The 24,817-nt window shown below is 39.1% G+C and overlaps 1 protein-coding gene across 6 annotated transcripts; it reads right to left on the bottom strand.

Moving 5' to 3' along the window:
* Positions 1–608: 608 nt before the first annotated feature.
* LOC105490120 (cAMP regulated phosphoprotein 19) lies at positions 609–22,976 on the bottom strand. Of its 6 annotated transcripts, none has more exons than XM_011755505.3 (4): positions 22,727–22,976; positions 22,437–22,491; positions 10,510–10,632; positions 609–5,458 (listed from the first exon to the last, which is right to left on the bottom strand). In XM_011755505.3, the coding sequence occupies exons 2-4, from the start codon at positions 22,479–22,481 to the stop codon at positions 5,288–5,290; spliced, it is 339 nt and encodes a 112-aa protein (XP_011753807.1). In that variant the 5' UTR covers positions 22,482–22,491; positions 22,727–22,976; the 3' UTR covers positions 609–5,287. The 6 variants fall into 6 exon arrangements, with proteins under 6 accessions (XP_011753807.1, XP_011753801.1, XP_011753817.1 ...); XM_011755499.3 differs by having other exon boundaries at positions 22,723–22,975; XM_011755515.3 differs by lacking the exon at positions 22,727–22,976 and adding an exon at positions 18,009–18,113 and having other exon boundaries at positions 22,437–22,580.
* Positions 22,977–24,817: the final 1,841 nt, after the last annotated feature.

Below are 24,817 nucleotides of genomic sequence, written 5' to 3'. Positions count from 1 at the left end.
AGCTGCTTAGGGCTTTGGGTGGGGGGATAGTGTAAGCTCTCTCTCTGGAGCAGTGATCTTTTGTGGTCTCCAGGCAGCTCCCTATGTTAGTCTTGGGGTCTGCGAGGGTCTAGAGGCTTTCCTGAGGCTAGGATGCAGGAGTCTGTGGTGAGAATGTGGACTTCTGGGAGTCACTCTAACCTTTCCAGGCCCCCAGAAGATCCTGGCCCAGTAGGCTGCCTTGCTTCCCTCTCCTCCCTTAAGTGTTTCCTGTCCTTTCTCTGTTTAATTCCTGAGTTCTCTCTTGAATGATCTGGCTGAGGTGTTATCTCCTCACTATTGTGGCTCTCTGTGGAGGAGCTGAGTACCAGATGTCTCTAGTCAGCCAAGTTGAAGCCCCTCCTCTGTAATGTTTTACAAATAAGATGAAAAAGACTCACAATCTGCAAACATTTAATCCTACCTTAAGTACAAAGCCTTTACAAAAGCAAAAAAAAAAAAAAAAAAAATCAAAGATTACAAGTCAATTTCTTTCTGCATACAGTAATAGCTGAAATGTAGACAGATCAACTTCAGAAAAAATACACAGAAAAACATACCACTTTAATAAGACAAAACTGCAAATTAAATCAATAGAAATTAGGTAGATCCATTTATTTTTTAAATACAAGTATAATTTTGGAAGGGGTATTTGACAAATTCAGCATTAACTGCCAACTCTATAGACATGTTTAACAAAAAACAAAACAAAAAAACAAAACAAGGCATTTACTCTTGGCCCTTTCAGTACAGGCGAAGTGTCCGACTGCATCACAAGTGCTAGTGATGCAGTAATAGATCCAAGGGCATAATATTAAATGTTTTTTTCGACTGCGATTTAGTTGAAAAATAACATAATACAAACATATATTAATAGCTATCAAGACCACCAGTGATCTGCAGAATACCTAGAGGCCTATCTACTTAGAAGGTTGAAACTTAGTAAAACTGTATTCAAGTCAGTGTTTTTATTCTTAGATTAACAATGACAGAATGAGATATCTTTGATTCCAACTTTATAAGGTGTGATGGGGAATTGAAAGGAGATATTGGGGAAGACTGGCAGTGTGTGCTGAGTTTGAGTTGGGAATGTGGCTCAAATTAGTCAATATTGATTAGGTTATTGTTCTAGAAAATTTTAAATGTGTCCTAAATTGTGGCATATTAAAAACAATATTAAGGAACAATGATTCATTAGCCCTAAACACAATTTAATGAGTGCCATCGATGGGCTTAAGAAATAAGCAGGGATGGGGGATGGCGAGGCAAAATGAGGTGAAAGACAAAATGGAAAGTGGAAAATATGCTTGAACATTGGAGAATGTGAAAAGGCCACCAAAGAAACTGCTTTAGGTATCACTCAGAAGTGCTCTTCCCATTGGCTACCTGCTCCTGATCACCCAAACACCAATTTTAGAGCACAGGAGCAGTAATCCCCTTTATCTGCAATTTCACTTTCTGTAGTTACCCGAGGCAACCTTGGTCCAAAAATATGTGGAAAATTCCAGAAATAAACAATTCATGTATTAAATCACAAGCTGGCTGGGCACTGTGGCACACGCCTATAATCCCAGCACTTTGGGAGGCCAAGGCGGGTGGATCACCTGAGGTCAGGAGTTCGAGACCAGCCTGGCCAACATGGTGAAACCCCATCTCTGCTAAAAATACAAAAATTAGCGGGGCATGGTAGCAGGCACCTGTAATCCCAGCTACTTGGGAGACTGAGGCAGGAGAATTGCTTGAACTCAGGAGGTGGAGGTTGCAGTGAGCTGAGATTGCACCACTGCACTCCAGCCTAGGCAACAGAGTGAGACTCCATCTCAGAAAAGAATAAAATAAATCACAAGTCATCCCGAGTGATGAAATCTCATGATCTCTTGCTCTTTCCTGCCTGGGATGTGAATCATCCCTTTGTCCTGCTTATCCACACTGTATACTACCTGCCCCTTAGTCGCTTAGTAGCCACCTTGGTTGTCAGATTGAAAAACATAGTCGATAAAGGGTTCAGTACTATCTGAGGTTTCAGGCATCCACTAGGGGTCTTGGAATGTATCTCTTGCAGATAAGGGGATACTACTGTATTACATTTCAGCTTCCATAAAACTTTAGTAATTTGGATTAAGAACACAAACCTGATTTAGTAAAAAGTATCCATAAATATTCAGAGGTATAGTTTTGTTTCATCAAGTAAAAAGAGCAACTAATTCCAACTGTTGAAGTAGTAACAAGTAAAGGCTTCACCAGGCTTTCCTAGATGGTTAAGACATATTTTTAGGTCATCAGCACAAGATTATTGAATAACTTGTATGCTACAAACATGCTGCTTCCACTCATCAAAACAACCCAATAATCCTTACTATTCCAATTTGCTGAGAACCATGTCAGATGTTGCGTTCAAGAATGAAATGTTCCTCAAAACTGTTCTATCAGATGTAGTAGCTATTGGACATAAAACAAGTAATTTATTTCAGACTTGAGTTTTCATGAAGTATTTATCATCAACTTCAGTTTATTCCAACATTAATTTATGATAGGACAGTTATTAAGATTAGCCATTTCTCAGACTGTAACTTTGAAATAATAAGAAATGGACAATTAAGCTCACTAGTCAAAATCTTGATTGAAGTGGTGACACAATAGCTTACAAATGTCTTCAATAAACTGAGCTTTGAGGCAGAACAAAAAAACAGAAAAATCTAACACCTCTCTATCCCAAGCACCAATAATGGAGGCTAAGCAATTATATCTACAAATCCGTAACGACAGGTCTCTCCTAATGAAAAGTCCTGAGATTTAAGCACTGTGACTTACAGAAGGCAGGTTGGCTTAATGAGGAAATTTACTTTTAATAAAAAGACAATCAGCAATATTTTATTTTGGGCACTTAGCATTTCACAGATCCTCAATACGTTTTGAGGTAGGTCAAATATTAATAGTGTATTTTACAAACAAAACTCAAGCAGTTGTTTTGTTACTTGTCCCGAACCACAGGAGCAGTTCTATCATGGTCAGGAATAACACGGTCTGTCTGATCTTTCAGATTAGTCTTTCATGTGTGAATTTAATGGTAATTACTTGCAAATATTCATGAAAAAACCAAAAGACTAGATATAGAAATTCTACTCTGGGATATTTTAAACTTCTTAAATTGATCCTATAATGAGTATATACTTGCTCTCGTTACAAATATATATATAGCTGATCTTTACAATTACAAATGAGCACAGGAGTGACTGTGTTGCTTTTCTGCCTTTTGGGGTGAAGATAATCAGCAAGGAAGATAATCAGCAAGCTTTCCTCAGAGCACTAGGCAGCCTTTAACCGAAGGTGCTATGTTCGAGGCACCATTGAGTATGATTTGAGATCATAGGAGAGCAGGTATACTGATGGAACCAGGATTCAGAAAAGATGCCTGGATCCAAAAAGGGGAGGCTCTCTGCAAGTCGAAGACGAAGAGAAAAACAGTAACATCTCAAGCTGCTGATCCTGAGTATCATGCTACAGCATTACAACTACTTGTGAGAGGAGCTCCTACAAGAGCAGTAAACTTGTCCCAATAAAGTCTGTTAAGGTCTTACTAACTAGATAAGCCACAAGTAAAACTAAATTGGTATTTTACTAAAGTGACATCTACAGAAGCAAATATCTAAACATTTTTAATAGGAGTTTTACCTGTCATGTAAATTACTCTCATTGTCAAAAGCCTAATTCAATTAGCTTGTCATAATTCCTAAAATAATTTACCAAAATTCAGCTCATTTTGACATAGGTTCTTGAGCCAGTATTCCGAACTGTTTCATTATGAAGTTCCTTTTATTTAAACAATTGTAGAATATTAGTAATAATACAGGATCAAGAATAGTTAACTTGAGCCTAGGAGTAAGGTTGCAGTGAGCTATGATTGCAGTACTGCACTAGAGCTGAGGTGACACAGCAAGACCCTATCTTAAAAAAAAAAAAAAGAGAGAGAGAGGTTAACAACTGAGAAATTAGAAGGAAAATGCCATTATTGTGTTACATAAAAGAGTAAGGATATAGACACCTATGCTTCCATATACAACAAACAGCTCAATACCATTTGAGTCAAAGAACAAAGGGGGAAAAAACAGGTAGCAGGGGGCATGGAATGCAGAGTACTGAAGCCTTTTACTCTAGTGTCTCCAAAATTGAGTGCGGAAGTAAAAAGTTTCTACATTTAAAAAGTTCATATAAATTACATGAATTGCAACTTTCATAAAAATCAAAATGAAAGGTTCTGCATAGGACAAAAGATATGCCTAAGCAACATATCGTATTTGCACAAGGCCACTGAATGTCATGGATATTAGTAACAAATGAAAAGCTTAAGTCTATGGCAGATTGAACTAAGATTTCAGTTTGGTATTCTATAAGCCCGAGATTGTAAACTACTCATTATACAAAAGCTATGATGATTTACAGAGTTTTGTGTAGGAACTCTTGTGCTTCTGGTTGGCACATTATCTACTTTTTAAGTATGTGAAATTAATACAGACATTTGTGAGAGGTTGTGCAAAACTACTGTATTTACAAAAATGGCACAAAAGTGAATTCAACAGTCAATGCACATGCATACTTCATTCACATCTTCAACAACAAAAGGTATTCTAACTCTACAGAAATGAATTATTAGCTTCAATGGCAGCTGTTAAGCACTAGAGTCACATAAGTTACACCAGAATGGGCAAATATTGCCCAAGTAAAATTCTACTGTTAAAGCTGAAACAGGTTTAAGGCCATTCAAGTTCAAGCACAGAGATACAAATCTTTCAGAGCCCCATCTAGTTGTGTTTGAAATATGTGACCTTTCTTCTAACTTGTGGTCTTAAACTTCTGTTTTACAAAATCCAAAAGGTAAATACAGAAGAAATCAATACAATAGAGATTATATTAAATAAGAGTAACATACAAAGCTATAATTAAGATGAAGTAATGAAAGCCAAAACATTAAAATTTTAAAACTTGCTTGTTACTTGTTAGAACCAGTACTACACTAGGAGTTAGGTAATATATACAATTTTTTTCAAGTAGTTTACTTATGTTGCTCTAACATGTCCTCTTCACCAGTGCACTGTTAAACTAATCAAAAACTCTACACATGTATATTCTACAATAGCAGCACACACTACTGCTACCTGCAAAGCTGTCAGTCTCAAATGACTTAGTGAATGAAAGGAAATAAAAAGTAGATAAGTAACATATTAAGGAGAAATAATGGGAATTAGCAGATTCATGCAGTTCAGCCTTTTAATCAGCCAGCCAGCTTGCTAGCAACAAGGGATGGTTTCCGTTGAGGAAGGTCCTGTGGAGTGGGAATGTGGTCACCAGTGACCTCCGTCTTATCTGGAGCTGCAGCAGGAAGTTGCTTGTTCTTCATTTTTGCTTTAGCCATGTTGTAATCCCCAGAATCAAAATACTTTTGCTATAAGTAAAAAACAAAGAACAATTCAGATTAGAGCTTAGCAATTACTGATTTAAGATGTCGATGCAACCCCATACTGTCAGTATAAGGCTGGTCTAAAAAAATTTAAACAGGAATATTAATTAGACGAAATAGTCTCTATACTGAGTTCCAGCATAAGTCAACAGCTGAGAAGCCCCCCTTCAGACCAGGCACAGTGGCTCATTCTTGAAATCCCAACACTTTGGGAGGCCAAGGCAGGCGAACCACTTGAGGTCAGGAGTTCCAGGCCAGCCTGGCCAATATGGAAAAACCCCGTTTCTACTAAAAAAAAAAAAAAAAAAAAAAAAAAAAAAAAACCACAAAAATTAGCTGGGTGTGGTGGCGCACACCTGTAATTCCAGCTACTCCAGAGGTTGAGGCATGAGAGTCACATGAACCTGGGAGGTGGAGGCTGCAGTGAGCTGAGATTACCCCACTGTACTCCATCCAGCCTCGGCAACAGAGTGAGACTGTCTCAAAAAAAAAAAAAAAAAAAAAACCAAAAACAAAAACAAACAAAAAAAAGAACCTCCCCCTTCAGGCTTTCTTAAACCATTCTGGTTCTAATAAAGAACGATCAAGACTAATACAATATTAAGCTATTTGGGAAGTCCCAGACTCAGTGAAATAAAAAACCTTTCATTTATTAATGGAACAACCAGGTTGAAACACTTGCTTAAATTATTTTATAAATAAAACACATAATTTGGCTGGGCATGGTGGCTCATGCCTGTTATCCCAGCACTTTGGGAGGCCAAGGCGAGTGGATCACTTGAGGTCAGAGGTCAGGAGTTTGAAACCAGCCCGGCCAACATGGTGAAACCTTGACTCTACTAAAAATACAAAAATTAGTCAGTTGTGGTGGCATGTGCCAGTAATCCCAGCTACTCCGGAGGCTGAGACATGAGAATCGCTTGAACCCGCCGGGGTGTGGAGGTTGCAGAGAGCTGAGATTGTGCCACTGCACTCTAGCCTGGGTGACAGAGCAAGACTGTCTCAAAAACAAACTTACCCCCCCCCATAATTACAGTTATTAAAACTATTACTTATAGTTTCTGGTATTCTGTCATTTAGAGCAAGTGTTTCTGCAAGAATTTAATCATATTTATTTGAACTAGAGCAGTTCACCAAAAATTAAGGTAAAAATATAAATATTAGAGTAATGAAAGAAATAAACTCACTAGAAATTACTACTTAAAATGTACATCCCTACTCCATACCTCCTCCATTTTTCACATAGAGACACGAAGTATGACTACTGCTTTTTTTAGTTGCCCTTTACCACTAACATGCAAATTGTGATGAGAGCTAAATATCAACCTTAATACAACGAATCTACTTGACTTCCAGAGTGAACACATAAATCTGCCTGGGTTCTGACTAACACCTATCATGCTGAGCCCACCTTTACTGAGTGCCTGCTACACGTGAGGCACTATGTGAGAGCTAGAGTCAGATACAAAGATGGGACAACAGTCAAGTAAATCAACGATCACAATACTGCCTTAAGTACAAACGGTGCTATATGGTGCTCAAAGAAGGGGACTCTAATCTCAGTCTTGGGTTGGCCAAGGAAATAATCCAGGTATGAAACAAGGGCTTGGACAAAGGGTGAAGGGGAAAAAAACATAATATTTATGGAATCTTATGCTAATATCTTCAGGGATATTTCATGTGATAAAACAAAATAGCTGGGAACTCACAGCTTAGTATAAGACTGTTGAGTGGCCTGAGGAAAGTCTCACTGGCTGCTTTCCTCCACCATTCTTTGATAAGCCAGACCTGGCCTATGGCCCAAAGGCCTAAGGATAGAAACTGCTTTAATATATTACTGTATATGTACCATACAGAACAGTAACAAGGAACCCTGGACCAGGCCTAGCTAAAGCTTTCTGCAGCTTCACTTCTGTATGTTTTAAAACAAGCAGACAGAAAAACCTCAGAATTTTGAGGCACTGTATTATATTAAAAAGCTACTTCTGAATTTTGTAGCCTCTAGAGGAGAACAAAGCAGCCTGCCAAATTTCTTATTTCGTCAAGAGTACATACTGAGAAATTTAACACACATGCAAATTTTAGGCAGATTTCCCCCCAATGTAATAAACCCAGTTTCTAAAGTGAGTAATTTTACAGTAAGCAAAAGTTCATCACAAGGGATCTCATTTAACTGTAGATTAGGCTACTCTGTTTGGGGGAAAGGAATTAAATTTAGTGTGACTAGAGATAAAACTAAAATCAATGCTTGACAATTAGAATTGCCTAAAAAGGAAAAGTTTACTGCAAAAGGCAGCAAATAATCAAACAGAGATTCAGCAAAGACAATAATACAACAAAGATGTCAGAGAAAGAAGTTAATGCTTTAAGATAGAGAAGTGAACTAAATTAATGTTTCTCAAACTGGGATCCACAGATAACAATGATGATCATATCAGCTGTCTTTAAAAATCTCTAAATTTCATGAGTTTGTAACGAAAACATTTAAAAATTAATTATGATCTAGATGACAATCTTATAAAAGCCTTCTCTCACCCAAATTTACAGGCCATACTTACATTGGCATTTACAACTACACTGACACTAAGTCATCACCTAAACTGATAATGTTCAACTTTAAAGCCATGTTTCTTACAACTGGATGCTCTCTTTTCTTGGGACTTCACAACCCCTACAAATATGAAAAAACAAAACAAAAAACAAAAAGAAATAAAAAGTGTAAAAATGGGCTACACAGCTTCTATTATCCCTCCCAGTTCTGATCATCTATGTAGTCATGCATACATGGTCATATTGTTAAAAGCCTAATAATAACATTAACCTCATAATAACATTAATGAGTACAACACAGGAAGAGACCTATTATAATCATCATCATATCTAATCAAACCTTCTCAAATTAAGAAGCTACTCAAAGATACTAAGGTAATTTGTCAAGTTTGCTAACTAGTGACAGAGGAAAATTAAAACCCAGAACCTGTGATCCAGAGTTTTAAAAAAATCAAAACTTCATATAAAGAACTTATTCACTGACATTCTGTTATAATACAGAATCATTAAAGAGCTCACTTCTCAACTTCTATCTACTTATTTCTTGATTCAGTGGCATTTTCTTCATTCTCAACTATTTATATCTACAACACCAACTCCAAGATACAATGTATATGATATATGACTTAAAGATACTTAAAAAGTAATAAATAATTGAAGCTAGAGAAAAATTAAAATGACAACTGCCCAAATATTGGAAGAAAGCCTATTAGTCAAGGTTATGCTGGAGATGAGCAAAGAAAACACTTCCTAAACATTAATAATCAAGTCAAAATAATTTAATAGCCAAAGATTAATTTATCTCATAACTAAAAACACAGCTGTCATTCTACTTTTTCTATTTATCCCATACATTATGATCTTTATGTTCTAAAATAACCACATAATACTCTATTTTACTGACTTCAACTTATTTAATAATTTCTCTGCTGTTGAATAGTGGGGCGCTGCTACTAATTACAGTTATAAGCTATAAGGAGGATCTTCCAAGTTGGAAGACTTTTTCCTTGTACTGAATTATACCCTTAGATTTAATAAGACATTATTGATTTGAAGAACATTTTTATAAACCTTAATCCATACCCCGTTCTGAAACGAGTAATAATTTTTAATGTTTAAACACAACAAAGAGCGTATTAGTTTCATTCAACTTCAACCTTAGCAACAGGTATTATTTTAAACATTTTTGTAATTTAGTTACATAAATACTATGATGTAATTTGCATTTCATTGATTTTCTATAATGTATAAACATTTTTCTGTTTATTGTATTTCCTGTTAAAATCCTTTATCCAGGAGCACCTTAAGTGTTTTTCTTGTATACTTAAAAGTTCCCTTTTGTATATTTAAAAGTTTTTGTATGTATTTTAGATATTAACTATCATTTTCGTAATAACTTCCCTACTTGATTATATATTTCATGGTACAGGAGTTTTACATCTTTATAAATTTGGTGTAATTATTTCTTGTCATCCTACTATTTCAAAGCTCTGAATGTTATTCTTTTATGTAAGATTAAAAATACCATTCTATTTTTTGCCACCTTAAAACAATCCATATGTAACTAGAGCTAATACACACACACACATGTTTTTTAAGCAAGCAGCCAATACCAGTATATGAATGTATTTAAGGAGAAACATGATTTAGCATCTCATTCAACAATTCTCTTCCGTAAGTAATATTTCATCCTTCCCTGTATAGTAAATAATTTGAATATGCTTAAGCTGAAGATGGAACTAATTTTTTATGGCAAAGGAAGGGGTCACAGGACAATACTCTTAGGGAACAAACAGGTCAACATTATCTCAATCTCGTTATTGAGAAAAAATGGTATCTACCTCACAAAAAACATGGCAAGAATTTGAAAATAATATCTTCAGTAATTTGAACTATGAAAACGAAAATGTTTAAATTGTATTAGAGTAAATCTGACTGTGAAACATATTACATAAAGGAGACAGCTGTGCTTTTATAAGTGATCATTTCATCCAAATAAGTATTTTAAGCTTTTGAATGTTGTGTGGGAATCATCTGCAAAAAAGATGTAAATTTCAAAATATGGACAGAAGGATAAACACCAGCTTCTGGATAGTGGTTGCTTTTGGAGAGATAAGGGAAAGGGCTCATATTTACATATAGGGCGGGTTTCAACTATATCTACAACATTTTCTTTCTTAAGAAAGATAAAACTGAAACCAACATGGCAAAATATAAACATTAAATCTGGGAAGGGGTACATGGGTTCTGTTATATCTGCACTATTTCTACATGCTTTAAATAGTTTATTATTAAAAATGCTAAAGAGTGGTACATTCTCATAATGCTTATTTATAAACTGCAAAATATTGGAAAAACCCATTACAGATACATATACATACATGTACATACCTGATAAAGTACAACGCTATATGCACAGATCACAATCTGTCAGCATACTGAGTTCGTAGGGCTTAAGTATTTGGAAATTACCCATGAGAACTTACCCCTTTCTGCAAACGTTTCCTTAAGAAATCTGAACCTCCAGGCTTTTGTCCCAGATGAGGATATCTTGCTTTTAATTTTGCTTCTTCTGCTTTCTCTGGACTAGTCACTTTATCTTCCATTTCCTAAAATAATTTCAAATAAATTACTTCTCTATTACAACTCAGTTATTTAAAATAATTCACCTTTAAAAATCTGGATTCTGAATTCTAGTTGTTAAATGCCAAGTACCACAGCTTCTGACTAAGAAATCAAACCCAGAAGCCTTTAAAACATCTCTCTCTTGTTTTTCAGAAGATCCATGTGATAGCTCTATTATAGCTGTGATGCATGTGTAACACCCCACACACGGGATAAAAATATCAAGATAGCTCAGCTCTGAAGTCTTGCTTGCCATTACTTTTCCAGTCATGTATAATACATTTATAGTTAGTCACCTTCTATGGAACTCTTCAGTTCTTTGCCTATATTTAGAGAATCATCCTAATACTGTTAAAATATACAGGATTTTTTTCTGTTTATCTAAAATTATATATGATTTGAAGTTACTGAGATTCTTTACTAAAAATTAACAGCAGCCTACTCATCAGTACATTTTTCTTTAATAAATACAGATGATTCTGATTTGTTTCTTTTTATAATAAATTTTTAATATTTTTATTATTTTAAATAATAGAGATGGGGTCTTGCTATATTGCCTAGGCTGGTCTTGAACTCCTGGGCTCAAACAATCCTGCCTCGACCTCCCGAAGTCATAGGATTACAGGCATGACCCACCATGCCTGGCCCATCCTGATATTTTTAAAGAAGAGAAACATCAGTTTTTGTCAATCCTCACATCTATGTATATCACTGCCTAACTCTCCCCCATGTTTAAAATGACAAACTCTGTTCATGTCAAACATCCTATTCTTTAATATATCAAAAACCTGTTTCCTGTCAGAACTATCAATTCTTCAGTCTATTCACTTTGAACAACAGTTTTGATTTATTCTGCTTTCTTTCAAAGTGCTATATTTTATAGGGAAGGAGTGTTTATTACTTCATGGCAAGTACTGCAGAAGAATGAATCAAGAAAAACAGGCTGGGCACGGAGGCTCACTCCTGTGATCCCAACACTTGGGGAGCCGTGGGTGGATCGCTTGAGGCCAGTAGTTCAAGACCAGCCTGCAATATGGACAAAACCCAATCTTTGTAGAAAAGTTTAAAAATTAGCCAGGCCATTGGTATGTGTCTGTGGTCCCAGCTACTCAAAAGGCTGAGGCAAAATGACTGCTTAAGCCCGGGAGGTTGAGGTTGCAGTGAGTCATGATCACACCACTGCACTCTAGCCTGGGTGACAGTGAGACCCTGTCTCAAAACAAAACAGGAAAGGTAAAAAAAAAAAAAAAAAAGAAAAGAAAAGGGGGGAGAGAGAGAGAGAGAGAGAGAGAGCGCGCGAGCGAGCGAGGATTCTGTAGAATCCTACAGAAACATTCTACAATTCTGTCTGTCCTGAGATAGACAAACCGGGCAGCTGGCAAGGCACATTTTCTAAGTAATGGACTCATTTCTGCACATTAAATCACCAAATCACATACATCTGCCTATCCTGAGCCTTCTAGGTTACTTAGGAATAGTCAAAGCAAACCATTTACCTATCTAAGAATTGGAAAAAAATACTTTATGAAATTTTGGCATATATTATAATATTCACACATTAAAAAAAATAGAGATGAAGATCCTGTTTCCCTTCCCTTTGTACCCACAGGGGAAAAATTACAGGTCAGGCTATATTGTCCAGGCTGGTTTTGAACTCCTGGCCTCAGAGCTATCCTCTCACCTTAGCCTCCCAATGTGCTGGGATTATAGGCATGCACCACCACGTCCAGCTCTCATACATGTTTTATCATCAGCTTCATTCATTTTATGTATTATCAGTATTTCATCCTGAACTGCTTCTTCATTTGTTGTTAGATCTTCTCTTTTTCAGTCTTGGAGAATTTTGAGAAAAAAGCTGCTGCTCTCAAATACTGTTTTCTGTGGAGCCTCTTTTTATGCTGCAGATTCATCCATTTATGTTATCTCTTTACAGTGGCCACATCATTCACTCACTTGACATGCACGACATTCAATTATGTGCACTCAGCCAGAAACAGAGAATTTAAATAGTAGTGGTGAGTCTACCAGTCATTCCATTCAAGAAGGGTATGCCCTAGAGAGGTAAAGTGTGAGGTATGTGATGCAAACCTGCCATTCCCACGTTAGTCTCTCGTTGGGTATCTTGCAGAGCATAAGTACATCATCATTGTAGTGTTTAAAATCTCAGTCCGTACAACACAAGCCCATTACCTCAGCTAGCACTCAACGTAAGAATCACCCTAGCCATCTAGCCATCTGTTCAAACACTGTACATAAAAGTGACTACCTGCTCAACTGAGAATTGATGGGGCAGTCTCCAATATGATTATGCCTTCTCTAGAATTTTGTCAAGGGTGATTTTAGTTATATGTGATTTTTTTTCCCTTACTAACATTAGAACCTAACCCCATGTAAGATATGACCATACCATATTCATCACAAAAGCCAGAGAAATAAACATAAATGTAAGATTACCAAGTTTAATGTAGGGAGGCGGGCTGAGTCACTGCACAGCTTCACTGTGGCTCAGCCCTCACTGCAGATACTACTGCAGCCCAAGGGTGTTCTCAGTGCTGCAGTTTAGAAGTGGATGTGGGAGGAGAGGCCTACTCTTGGGTTTCCCTGCACAGCTGGCTTCAAATAATATTGGCTGAAAAGGACCCCAAGCTAATTGTCACCTTTTAGTCCCTGCACCTTCAAATTAAGGGTGTTACTGGAGTCCTACATTTCCAATAAAAATTCAGCTTTCTTGAGCCTAGGAAATGAGACCTCTCCACTTCTTCCTTTGATTTGAAATAGTTCTCCAAGTCTAACAGTTCCCTGATTTCCTAAAAACTTTTCAAAGGAAAATTGTATGTAGGTAGCAACTTACTCTAGTTTCCAGTGTTTCTGCAGGTTTCCTCCATTTGACATATAAAGGAAAATACCTTGTACACAATCCTGGCATTCCCTTATTTTCTTTTTTTCTTTTTCTTTTTTTTTTTTTTTTTTGCCATGTTGGCCAGGCTGATCTTGAACTCCTGACCCCAGCTGATCTGCCCGCCTTGGCCTCCCAAAGTGCTGGATCACAGGCGCAAGCCACTGGGTCCAGCTGCATTCCCTTGTTTTCTTAATAAGGAATACATTGATATATCATATTAAGCATGCTCAATTAAATTAAAAAATGTTTTGGGCAAAACAGCATCTATGAGCTGCAAATATCATTTATATTTAGAATGAATTTATAGTATGTCTTCTTGAACATTCTTGCCAAATACATAGCACAATTGAAAGCCCCTGCTAGCTGCAACTTCCTAACTGGATTCAGAATTTCAGTTGGATTTAACACCAAAAGGGGAAAAGATGACCTAGTCTAGATTTTTTGATGTGGTAAACACCATTAAGACATCCACAATACTTTTCATGAATCCTACAGAAACATTCTACAGAGGTAGGTAGTTCTAGGACCTTAATGATAAGTTAGTTCAAGTGCTTGGACATGCATTAATATTCTGACAGTTACTGAGTTTCTATTAGGTTCTGTCAATGGCATCTATGCCAGATTAAAAGGCATGAGAGAAGAAAGAATCCATTCTGCTCCTGGTGATGCCACCACCAATAGCAGACAGCAGTCGCCCCTGTGAGCTCCTACAGAGGGACATATCGCAGATAAACAGGGGCTCTAGTAGCAGCTACATGACAATGGGGGCAGACGATCATGGACTCTGAACAGTACTCATCCTTGCAGGGTCAAAGGCTTTCTGTAATCCTTACCTCTGGAAACATCATCTTCCTCTCTTTTGTTCCTCTATTCCTTCTAATAATGTGTAACCTTATTCCCTAAAAATCATATTCCTTCCTTTTTGAAACATGCAAAGTGGTTTCTGCTCCTGTCTCCCAACAGGACACTGATAAAAGCAGGTAAAATAAGTGATTTATCCACACAGTCATGTTCAAAAATGCAAAATAGAATATAATTTGATGGGACTCCATGTTTCTGGACCTCAAGGGAATTCCTAAACATTTACTTAAGCTAGAACGAAAACAAAGGGGAGATAAGCAAATAGTTACTTGCTTATTTTTTCCAAAAAGAATCACAAAAAGATTAAATCATAAACTAGTCAAACTTTGGGTTAAACAGGTTAGGATGTAAGGGATAAAGGACAGAAATGACTATTACTAAAGAAAGAAATTGGTATATATATACATATACTGATAAGTCAATATTGCAATTTTAATGTCTTTATCACGTAGAGGTAAAAAAGGAAAAAAAAAATACTTTATAACAGTACCATATTTTTAGTTTAAGTGTTCTATGGTCCTGTATAATTTAGAATAGGGCTTATAATCTTAATTTTTACATCTTGTTTAGTTAAGAATGCATGAAAAACTTGAACGAGAACCAACTAAGTAGCAGAAATAAAAAGGAGTGTTGGGGAGAGCAAGAAAGGAAGAAAAGTTAAAAAAAAATTTAAATACCAAAAAGAAGCCAAAGGTAAGGAGAAACAAATCCCAATATGTGAATAACCACGATAACCATACAGAAGCAATAAACTGTCCAATTAAATCCAGTAGCTGAATTAAAGAAAAAAAAAAAAAATCTAACCACTTGTGGAGCACACATTTAAAAAAAATCTAAACAAGGACATAGGTTGAAAGTAAAAAAGACTGAGGGGTAGGTGATGGTGGTGACATACCAGGCAAATCCTTACCAAAACAGAGCTAGCGCAGTGCACCTACATTTTCTTTCTTTTTTTTTTTTTTTAAAGATACATGGTCTTACTATGTTGCCCAGGCTAGTCTAGAACTCCTGGCCTCAAGCAATCCTCCTGCCTTGGCCTCCCAAAGTGCTGGGACTGCAGGCGTGAGCCACTGTGCTGGACTGTGCCACTAATAAAATGGCCTGAAAATATATAAAGCAAAAATTGACAGAACTATAGGGAGCAACTGACACTCCTTACTTATTGATAGCTATAAAAGATAAAGTAGTTCAGATACTTGATTTTAATTTTACACCTAACAATTACGGAATGCATATTCTTCCACAAGCACAAATGGAAAAACTGACTTATACTAGGCCATAAAGCAAATCTTAACTATTTTCTTCCAGACCACCATCTATGACTGCAATTCATTAAAGTCAGTAACAATAAAAAAATTATAAATCTCTAATATTTAGAAATTAAAAACATACTTCTAAATAACTCCTGGTTAAAAAAGAAAGCATGAGTATTTTTAAAAATAGGAGTTCTAGACCTACCTGGCAACACAGTAAGACCTTGGCCTTTACAGAAAAATTTTTTTAATTAGGCAGGTGTCGTAGTAGATGCTTATATGCCTATAGTCCTGGCTGCTTGGGAGGCTGAGATGGGAGGGTCACTTAAACCTACCCTGGGAGACAGAGCGAGACCCTGTTTCTTTAAAAACAAACAAACAAAACCCTACACATACCAAAACTTGTGGGATATAGCAAGTATCCCTCAAGGACTTATATCAGAGAAGAAAGCTAAATCTCAATGAGCTACGCATCCAATTTAAGAAGTTAGACAAAGAAAGGAGCCCAAAGAAAATGGAGAAATAAAAAGCAGAAATTAATGAAAAAGATACAATAGAAAGGGCCAATAAAGGGGGTGGGGATGACAAGCTTAAGAAGTTTTCTTTTTGTTGTTTTTTTTTTTTTTTAAGACAGAGTCTCACTCTGTTGCCCAGGCTGGAGTGCGGTGGTGGCATGATCTTGGCTCACTGCAACCTCCACCCCTCCCCGTGTCGAGTTCAAGCGATTCTCCTGCCTCAGCCTCCCAAGTAGCTGGGATTACAGGTACCCACCACCGCGCCTGGCTAATTTTTGTATTTTTAGTACAGATGGGGTTTCATCATCTCGCCCAGGCTGGTCTTGAACTCCTGACCTCGTGATCCACCTGCCTCCGCCTCCCAAAGTGCTGGGATCACAGGTGTGAGCCACCGTGAAGAAGTATTTTTTATAATTCAAATCTGGTTTTGAAGTTTTAGTCTCCAAGAAGCCTTTGTGTTACACAGCAATTTTACTACATTTTAAAAATAGATGCTGTAATGTAAGTGGATTTACTTAGGTAAGTAGCTTCTAAATTGATAATGGGGTCCGGAGAAGGCAGAATTCTGAACTTCTGGCTATTGTCTACAAGTTGGGAGAGGAACCCCAGGATATGGTAACACAGATATATGTTTACACACAGATACATGTATACGATGTATCCAAAACAAAAACTAAAACCTTAAGGACAGTATTTTTAATAATAGTTATTGTCTTGGCATGTGCATTTTTCTGAAACATACAACTGAAATACATCAGAAATTCTTTCTGTGAATAGGTGGGGTATAAGTTATAAATACATACACGTAAAAAGGACATTCAAATAACTAAGGATTATTTTGTAGTCCATTATACACTGAGCATAATTATGTCTCAATGACTGATACTACTTTTCAGCCTTCGGCAGAGGAGAGTTATACAGCAACACCAGCAATAAAAATCTGATCACTCTAAGCAAATTCTCCTCTATCTGCTCAGCAGTATGTTCACCGATGCACGGATTGATGAATAACTGAAAGGATTAATGAAAGCCAACAAATCCTTTGGGATATTGCCAGGAAGGTACCAATACCGTATCAAGCTCTATGGAAAATTACTGTTGTCATTCTATTAAGTCCTTGCTTGCCCAGTGTCTAGCATTTAATGAATGTTCAATAAAAGTTCATTCATCTGAATGAAAAAATACAATGTACTTGTTTCCATAAAGCTATAAAGCTAAGAAACTTTCTCCACACTTGAGGATTTCACCATCAGCTCATCTTTAATATTTTATGTTATAGTAAAACACAGCTTCAAGATTAGAAGTTGTTAAGTATTAAAGTCTTGCACAAACAAAAGAAGCAATCCTAACAAACTGCTGTGCAAACTGCTAAGACAGCTAAGAGAAACATTTAAAAACTTTTCTGACGTTTACCTCCAGATTGTTAGGAATCGATAGTTGCAAAGACCAAGGGTGCATGCTGTGTTCACTCTGAATAGAAACAGAAAACATGGATGTGGCGGTGGCTCACACCTGCAGCCCCAGCTACTCAGAGGCTGAGGCAGGAGGCTAGGTGAGCCCAGGAGTTCAAGGCTGCAATATGCTATCATTGTGCCACTGCACTCCAGCCTGGGTGACAGAGCAAGACCCTGTCTCAAACATAACAAAAATATTCTTGAGCCTTTAGGTAACCAAAAGTAGTGTCAAAAGAGCCCCTGAAAATACCAATATGAACTCCTATTTTTAAAATACTGGAAGCATCGGAAAACAATTTATATCTCTTTATAGTTGATATATTAAAATAATTTAGATAAAGGTTCTTTTCCTCTTCTACCACTCATAAAGGCACCAACCTGTATCTTTTACCTGACAATTTCATTGACAGCTTTACTGTAGGTATCCTTTCCAAGACATGTTAGTTTGGTGAGTCTTACAACCTCTAGAAAACCTGCTGAGATCTTAAAAAAAAAAATTAAGGCCACAACACAAACGAAAAAATATATACACACATCCCTGTAGTTTCGTTCAAGAGATCTTAAGTGGGTCTAAGCTAAGGTTTTCATCTTACCATGGTCTATTCTTCTCTGTGGTACTAGCATTGTCATTTGTTTTGAAATAGTACGTCGGCAAAGGTTTCAACAGAAAAGTTCTGAGAAAAATCCATTCAACCATTTTGTAAATAATGTCAAGCACAATGTTGAGTGCTGTGAGAGAGCAGATATACAAACCAGGGTCCCTAAGCAAAAGCTGCTCACAGTGCAATTAAAATTACCATCTTTTTTTTTTTTTTTTTTTTTAGACAGGGTCTCCCTTGGTCACCTAGTGGCGCCATCAAAGCTCACTGTGGTTTTGACCTCCTGGAGGTCAAATGATCCTCCCCTCAGCCTCTGGAGTAGGTGGGACTACAGGTGTAGATTTATTATTATATTTTAGAGATGGGGTTTTTCTATGTTGCCCAGGCTGGTCTCAAACTCCTGGCCTCAAGCGATCTTCCCACCTTGGCCTCCCAAAGTGCTGGGACTACAGGCATGAGCCACCTTGCAGGGCCAGAATTATCTGTTTTAAGTTCCCACTTGCCTCTTCTCCCCTCCAGGACTAGTACACATGCCTTAGCTTACTGTTGACAGATTCATGAGCTCTGTGCTCAAAACTTCTAAATGTCTGTTTTCACTTCAGTGGTTATCTTAAACACAAATATAAGCATATTCTGCGGCATCTGAATCACCATGTTGCATCTAAATAGTGCTATGTGGGTTCTGCATCTGAGCTTTCTTGCACCAAGACTCAGTAGGTTACTCCAACTGTCCAAGAAAATGAGACAAGAATAGAGCTGAACTTAAAATGTGATTGTATCTATGACTCTGGAAACTCAGTGACCTCATAGCTTACTCTTAAAGGGGGAACTGAGCCACCACATGGCCTAGGGGAGTGTTTACTTGACAAACTCAAAAAATCCCTTAACTTTTAACAATTGCTGTCATATTCCAAATACATAGGAAATTTAATTTCAGCAAAATACCAAGCACACAATCAAAAATTTAGACTGGCTTTGCTTGTATTTAATCTGTTTTAAATTTTATTTTATTTTTTTGAGACAGAGTCTCACTCTGTCGCCCAGGCTGGAGTGCAGTGGCACAATCTCCACTCACTGCAACCTCCACCTTCCAGGTTCAAGCCATTCTCCTGCCTCAGCCTCCAGAGTAGCTGGAACTACAGGTGTGCGCCACCACACCTGGATAATTTTTGTATTTTTTAGTAGAGATGGGGTTTTACCATATTGGCCAGGCTGTTCTTGAACTCCTGACCTCATGATCCGCCAGCCTCGGCCTCCCAAAGTGCTGGGATTACAGGTGTGAGTCACCGTGCCCGGCCAAATTTTATTTTATTTATTTATTTATTGACACAGAATCTTGTTCCGTTGCACAGGCTGGAGTACAGTGGTATGATCTCAACTCACTTCAACCTCTGCCTCCTGGGTTCAAGCAATTCTTGTGCCTTAGTCTTCTGAGTAGCTGGGATTACAGGTGTGGGCCACAGCACAGGCCTTTTAAATTTTTAAAAAATATTTTTAAAGCAGCTCACTGTAGCCTCGAACTCCTGGTCTCAAGTGATCCTTGCACCTCAGCCTCCCCAGCAGCTGGGACTACAGGCATGCCACCACACCTGGCTAATTTTTATTTTTATTTTTAATTTAATTTAATTAATTTTTTTTTTTTTTTTTGAGACAAGAGTCTCGCTCTGTCGCCCAGGCTGGAGTGCAGTGGCGCGATCTCGGCTCACTGCAAACTCCGCTACCGGGGTTCACGCCATTCTCCTGCCTCAGCCTCCCGAGTAGCTGGGATTACAGGCGCCCGCCACCACGACCAGCTAATTTTTGTATTTTTAATAGAGACGGGGTTTCACCGTGTTGGCCAGGATGGTCTCAATCTCCTGACCTTGTAATCCGCCCCTCTCGGCCTCCCAAAGTGTTGGGATTACAGGCGTGAGCCACCGGGCCGGTCCTATTTTTATTTTTTATAGAGACAGAATCTTACTCTGTTGACCAGGCTGGTCTCAAACTCCTGGCATCAAGCAATCCTCCTGCCTCAGCCTCCGAAAGTGCCAGAATTATAGGCAAGAGCCACCACGCCTGGCTGTTTTAGTTTTAGAGTGGTACACAAGTTAAGAGATAAGAGTTTATACTTACTTTTTATGTTTGTACATATTTAATTGTATCCTAACACAAGATAGGAATCTATCTGGTTTTCTTCTCTTACCAAGGGAGCACACACCACTCAAGATAGAGAAAGTGACTTAGCTTTTACTCCACGCAAGGCCCAGCTATCTACCTTAATTCTTTAGCGGCAATAGGCAATAGGCAACCTACCAGTAAACTATAAAGGTATTTTTAGCTGAATACTTTGGCTTTAAGTGGAAGGTCAATTGGGTACACAGACAATAACTCAATTTTTTAGGTCATCGAACTGATCTTCCAAATAGAAGAAACAGGTGATTTGGCCCACAGGAACACAGAAGTGACTGTGCACATTTTCTTCATGGTTAGGGACACTATCCATGCCACAGGCACTTAGCATTTACAGTCAATCCTGAATTTAAGAAGGAACATTATATTCCTAACACACTTTGGTTGATTTTAATGACAGCAGCTAAAACCAAAGCACCTTAAATAAATGTTTAATGTAGACAATCAATAAGAGAAAACGTTCAAGCTACCCTTAGTATTGTTAAAAGATACATTAGGCTTTTCCAAGTAAAAGTATTTACACTCTAGAAATCAACACTGCATACTTTGGAAACACACTAACAGAACTTATCAAAGAAAATTACACAGCACACTACTGTGCACCAGAAGTTAATGCTAAGTTTGATGTCAGTGTTTAAGGCAAAACACCACAGAGAGGGACTTATTTTTTAGGGTTCCTAAATTTCAAGCAATAATGAACACAACAAGTATTTTTACAATAAGCAGGTGATACTTGATACTCCTTTTAAGATTGCAATCTTTAACATTTGTATTTTGTGCCCCCCAAATTCATTTTTTTGGTAATGTGTAAAAATATCTATTTTCACTGGATATTCTCAAATCATGTGGTAACTTGGACTTTTACCTATGCTATATGTTATTTTCTCGCTTTTCAATTACTTTAACATCCTAACAGAAGCCCCCAACTCAAGAGAAGTTAACACAATTTTAAGAACATATGGAATGGCCTTAGAACACTAATCCAATTCCCAACTTAATTAGGACATAAGCGCAACATTAAGCAGAAACCCGCACGAAGGTCAAGCAGTAGACCAAAATCGTATTTAACGACAACACAACCTGATTTGTAAGAAAAATTGTTGATAAACAATTTAGGAAACAGGATACCTCGGCCCTTTCTCACTTCTCGGCCAGTCACACCTACCTAGGAGAGCAGGGCGGTGGAAATAATTACAATGGGAGAGACAAACACTAGCCTAGATAAATAGAAAGTCTTGATATTCATCATTTGAACCACACTGACACTCCTGGCCTATTCCCCTACATCAGGAAGACACAAGTGCGTTTAAAAAATATTCCTATGTTTCCAATAAAACCCTGATTAATTTCGTGAGTAAAATTTTAAAATTCCACCCTTTCGATTTTTAGTCGAGTACCATATCTGAGTCCCATTGACTGCAACCTTTTCCAGCACAGACTGCGCTGAACACTGCAGGTGACTCACCTCCTCTAGGCCTCGCCCCGCCGTGGGAGGCAAGCACCAGGATTCCGCCTTTACAGGTGAAGGCACTGAAGGCGGACTGTACCCACTGACCATGGTTACAAGGGTTGGCCCTGAAATACCAAGCCCGGCCCACATCGCGGCCCGCACACGAGGCTGCCTTTAGCGTAAACCGCACGCTTACAATACAAGTAGTTGGAGAGTTCTTCAGAGAAAAAAATCAAACTTCCTAAGCAAACTGACGCTCACAGAAAAACTTTAGGCTCTACGCCCAGACTGCGTCCTGGGCGCTCGCGTAAATGTAAGTGACTGAGGAACACCGCGACCCACGGAGGTGTTAGAAAAGGCACGATTCGGAGTAAACGCGGGGCACGCTGGAACTCCCAGTTCGTCGGCGCACCAGCCAGCCAGTGACTGCGGGAAGCCAAAGGTGGGGCGCAGGAGCCTCGGCCTCTTGCGCCTCGGCCCCGCATGCAGGGCGCGCCCCTCCGCCCGGCGGGAGCAGGCCGCCCGCCAGACCCTGACCCGGCCAGCGCCCAGGGCCCAGGGCCCACGGCCCACGCCCCGCGCACTCACCTTCTGCTCCTCCGCGGAGGCTGCCTCGGGGACTTCCGCAGACATAGTGCTCCCTCTGCAGACGAGACGCCGGGAAAAGATGCGATTAGCCGGTGGCCGAGGCCACCCGGCAGCCTGCCGCCTCAGGCCCGCCCGCCGCCCGGCCCAGCTCTCCCAGCGCCCGCCGGGCCGCCTCCGCCCGCAAAAATGGCCGCCGCCTTATGACGACACGGAGCCGCGAAGCGCTCCGCTGGCCAAGGCCCTCGCACGCCGGAGCCCGCCTGCCCCTCCAGCACCGCGCCCATACCTACTTGACCCCGCTTCTCCCGCTCGCTGTCGTTCAAACACTTCCTTTTTTCCTTCAAAGGTCGCTGCTCCCGCCTCACCTCACATCCGTCTGTGGCTGCCTAATGCTTCCTGGGAATTGTAGTTTCTAAGTGGAACCGCCTCTCCCCGCCCTTTCCTGCTCACTCTGGCCCCCTCGTTCTAGGAGCTTTTTATTTTACTCTTTTTACTTAACCAGCCTCGCCTAGTTCCGTTCTCCTCGCTCTCCGCTCTGTAGCCACACAGGCTGTCTTTTGGGCACGCCAAAGCTCCTTCCTCCATTCTGCCACGCCTTCACATCTCCAGTCCTACGTCTCCGCCTCAGAACCTTTCCTTCCTAAACCTCTACACTAGGCCACCTCTTAAAGGCCGTCACAGCTCTGTACAGTTCCTCAACAACACGAACTGTATCATTAGACAATTGTCGTGACTTTAGGTCACCTTTCCTGCTCAGATAAGCCACACCAGGGCAGGGATCTCGTCTGTAATTACTTATATTTTACTCTGAGGGTCCAGCACTTCCTAGATACCTAACGAAGGAATTCAGATTCATTTGTCCCCTCCCAGGGGGTCCACTCCCACAAGCTTACCGAAACTGCTAGCATTGAGCTCCCCCAATGACTCTTTCATTTGCCAAGTCCTGCGGCTTCATATTGAATCCTCATTCTACTTGATATCTGAATTTACTGGCAATGTTTGCCGGTTCCAACAAAATGTCCTTCAGAAACTTGGAAATAAGATTGCCCTCAAAGAGTTACACTAGTAAAAAACCACAGAAAATGAATGCAATTTGGATAAGAAGTTTGGAAACCATCGAAACTCAACCAGGATGTAGAATCTCAGACAGGAAGAATTGCACTAGAATTGCAACTAGAAAAACAAAAAGAGTTAATATTGCACTCCTTTTGGAGAAACGAAGGAAGGTGTTTGTCAGCCAAGGAAGTATTGAAAGTAAAATGGTTCAACAGGCCAACTGTTTGACAAAGATACCCCTTAAGAATGTCTCACGCTGGGCTAGCTGAGAAACTATAAGATCAACGACATATTTGTTCTCATTCTATACTCACAAAGTAATATACTGAAAATTTGCCTTTCCCTTAAGCAGAACTGCAGAGAGAAAGAAGAATGCACTAGTTAGGCCAACTGGAGCATTTAACAATTGTATTTTTATTAATAAATTGACTGGCATTCTAGTATATGTCCTATATCAATGTATTTGTGAACTTAGGTTAAAATCTGATAGACATACACTTATGATGAAATGCAGCCTCAAGAAAATTGCTGTGGCCAGGCACAGTGGCTCACTCGTAATCCCAGCACTTTGGGAGGCCAAGGTGGGCAAATCACTTGAGCTCAGGAGTTCAAGACCAGCCTGGCCAACATGGCGAATCTCTGTCTCTACAAAAAGAAAAAAAAAAAGGTTTTTTTTTTCTTTTTCTTTTTCAGACAGATCACCCAGGCTGGAGTGCAATGGTGCAATCTCGGCTCACTGCAACCTCTGCCTCCTGGGTTCGAGCAATTCTGCCTCAGCCTCCCAAGTAGCTGGGATTACAGTTGCCCACTATCACACCCAGATAATTTTTTGTATTTTTAGTAGAGACAGGGTTTCACTGTGTTGTTCAGGCTGGTCTCGAACTCCTGGCCTCAAGTGATCCACCCGCCTTGGCCTCCCAAAGTGCTGGGATTATAGGCGTGAGCCACCACACCTGGTCTTTTTTTTTTAATTGGCTATGTGACCTTGGATAAAAAGAATCTGTTTCTGATAGTGACACTCGCAGGAGGGGAAGTTTGAATTTCTGGAGGGCAGACTTTGGTAAAATGGAGAATTCACCATGGGCAACGCTCCACTATGAGGACTGCCTGGAAAGTCATTCTTTCCCAACTAACACCACTCTGCATCATTATGAACCTTAATGTGTAAAACTGCACACTGGTCCCCAGCACCCTGTTTCTCAAAACTCCCTTCTCTTGATCTCCAGGATACTATTGTCTCATGGATTTCCTCCTACTTGACCTCCCTGTTGAATCTTAACCTGCCTCTTAATGGGAGGATTCTAACAGTTCTGTACTTGGATCCC

Source organism: Macaca nemestrina, chromosome 7 (assembly GCF_043159975.1).
Source record: "Macaca nemestrina isolate mMacNem1 chromosome 7, mMacNem.hap1, whole genome shotgun sequence".
NCBI lineage: Eukaryota > Metazoa > Chordata > Mammalia > Primates > Cercopithecidae > Macaca > Macaca nemestrina.
This window is presented reverse-complemented; position numbering and strand designations above follow the sequence as displayed.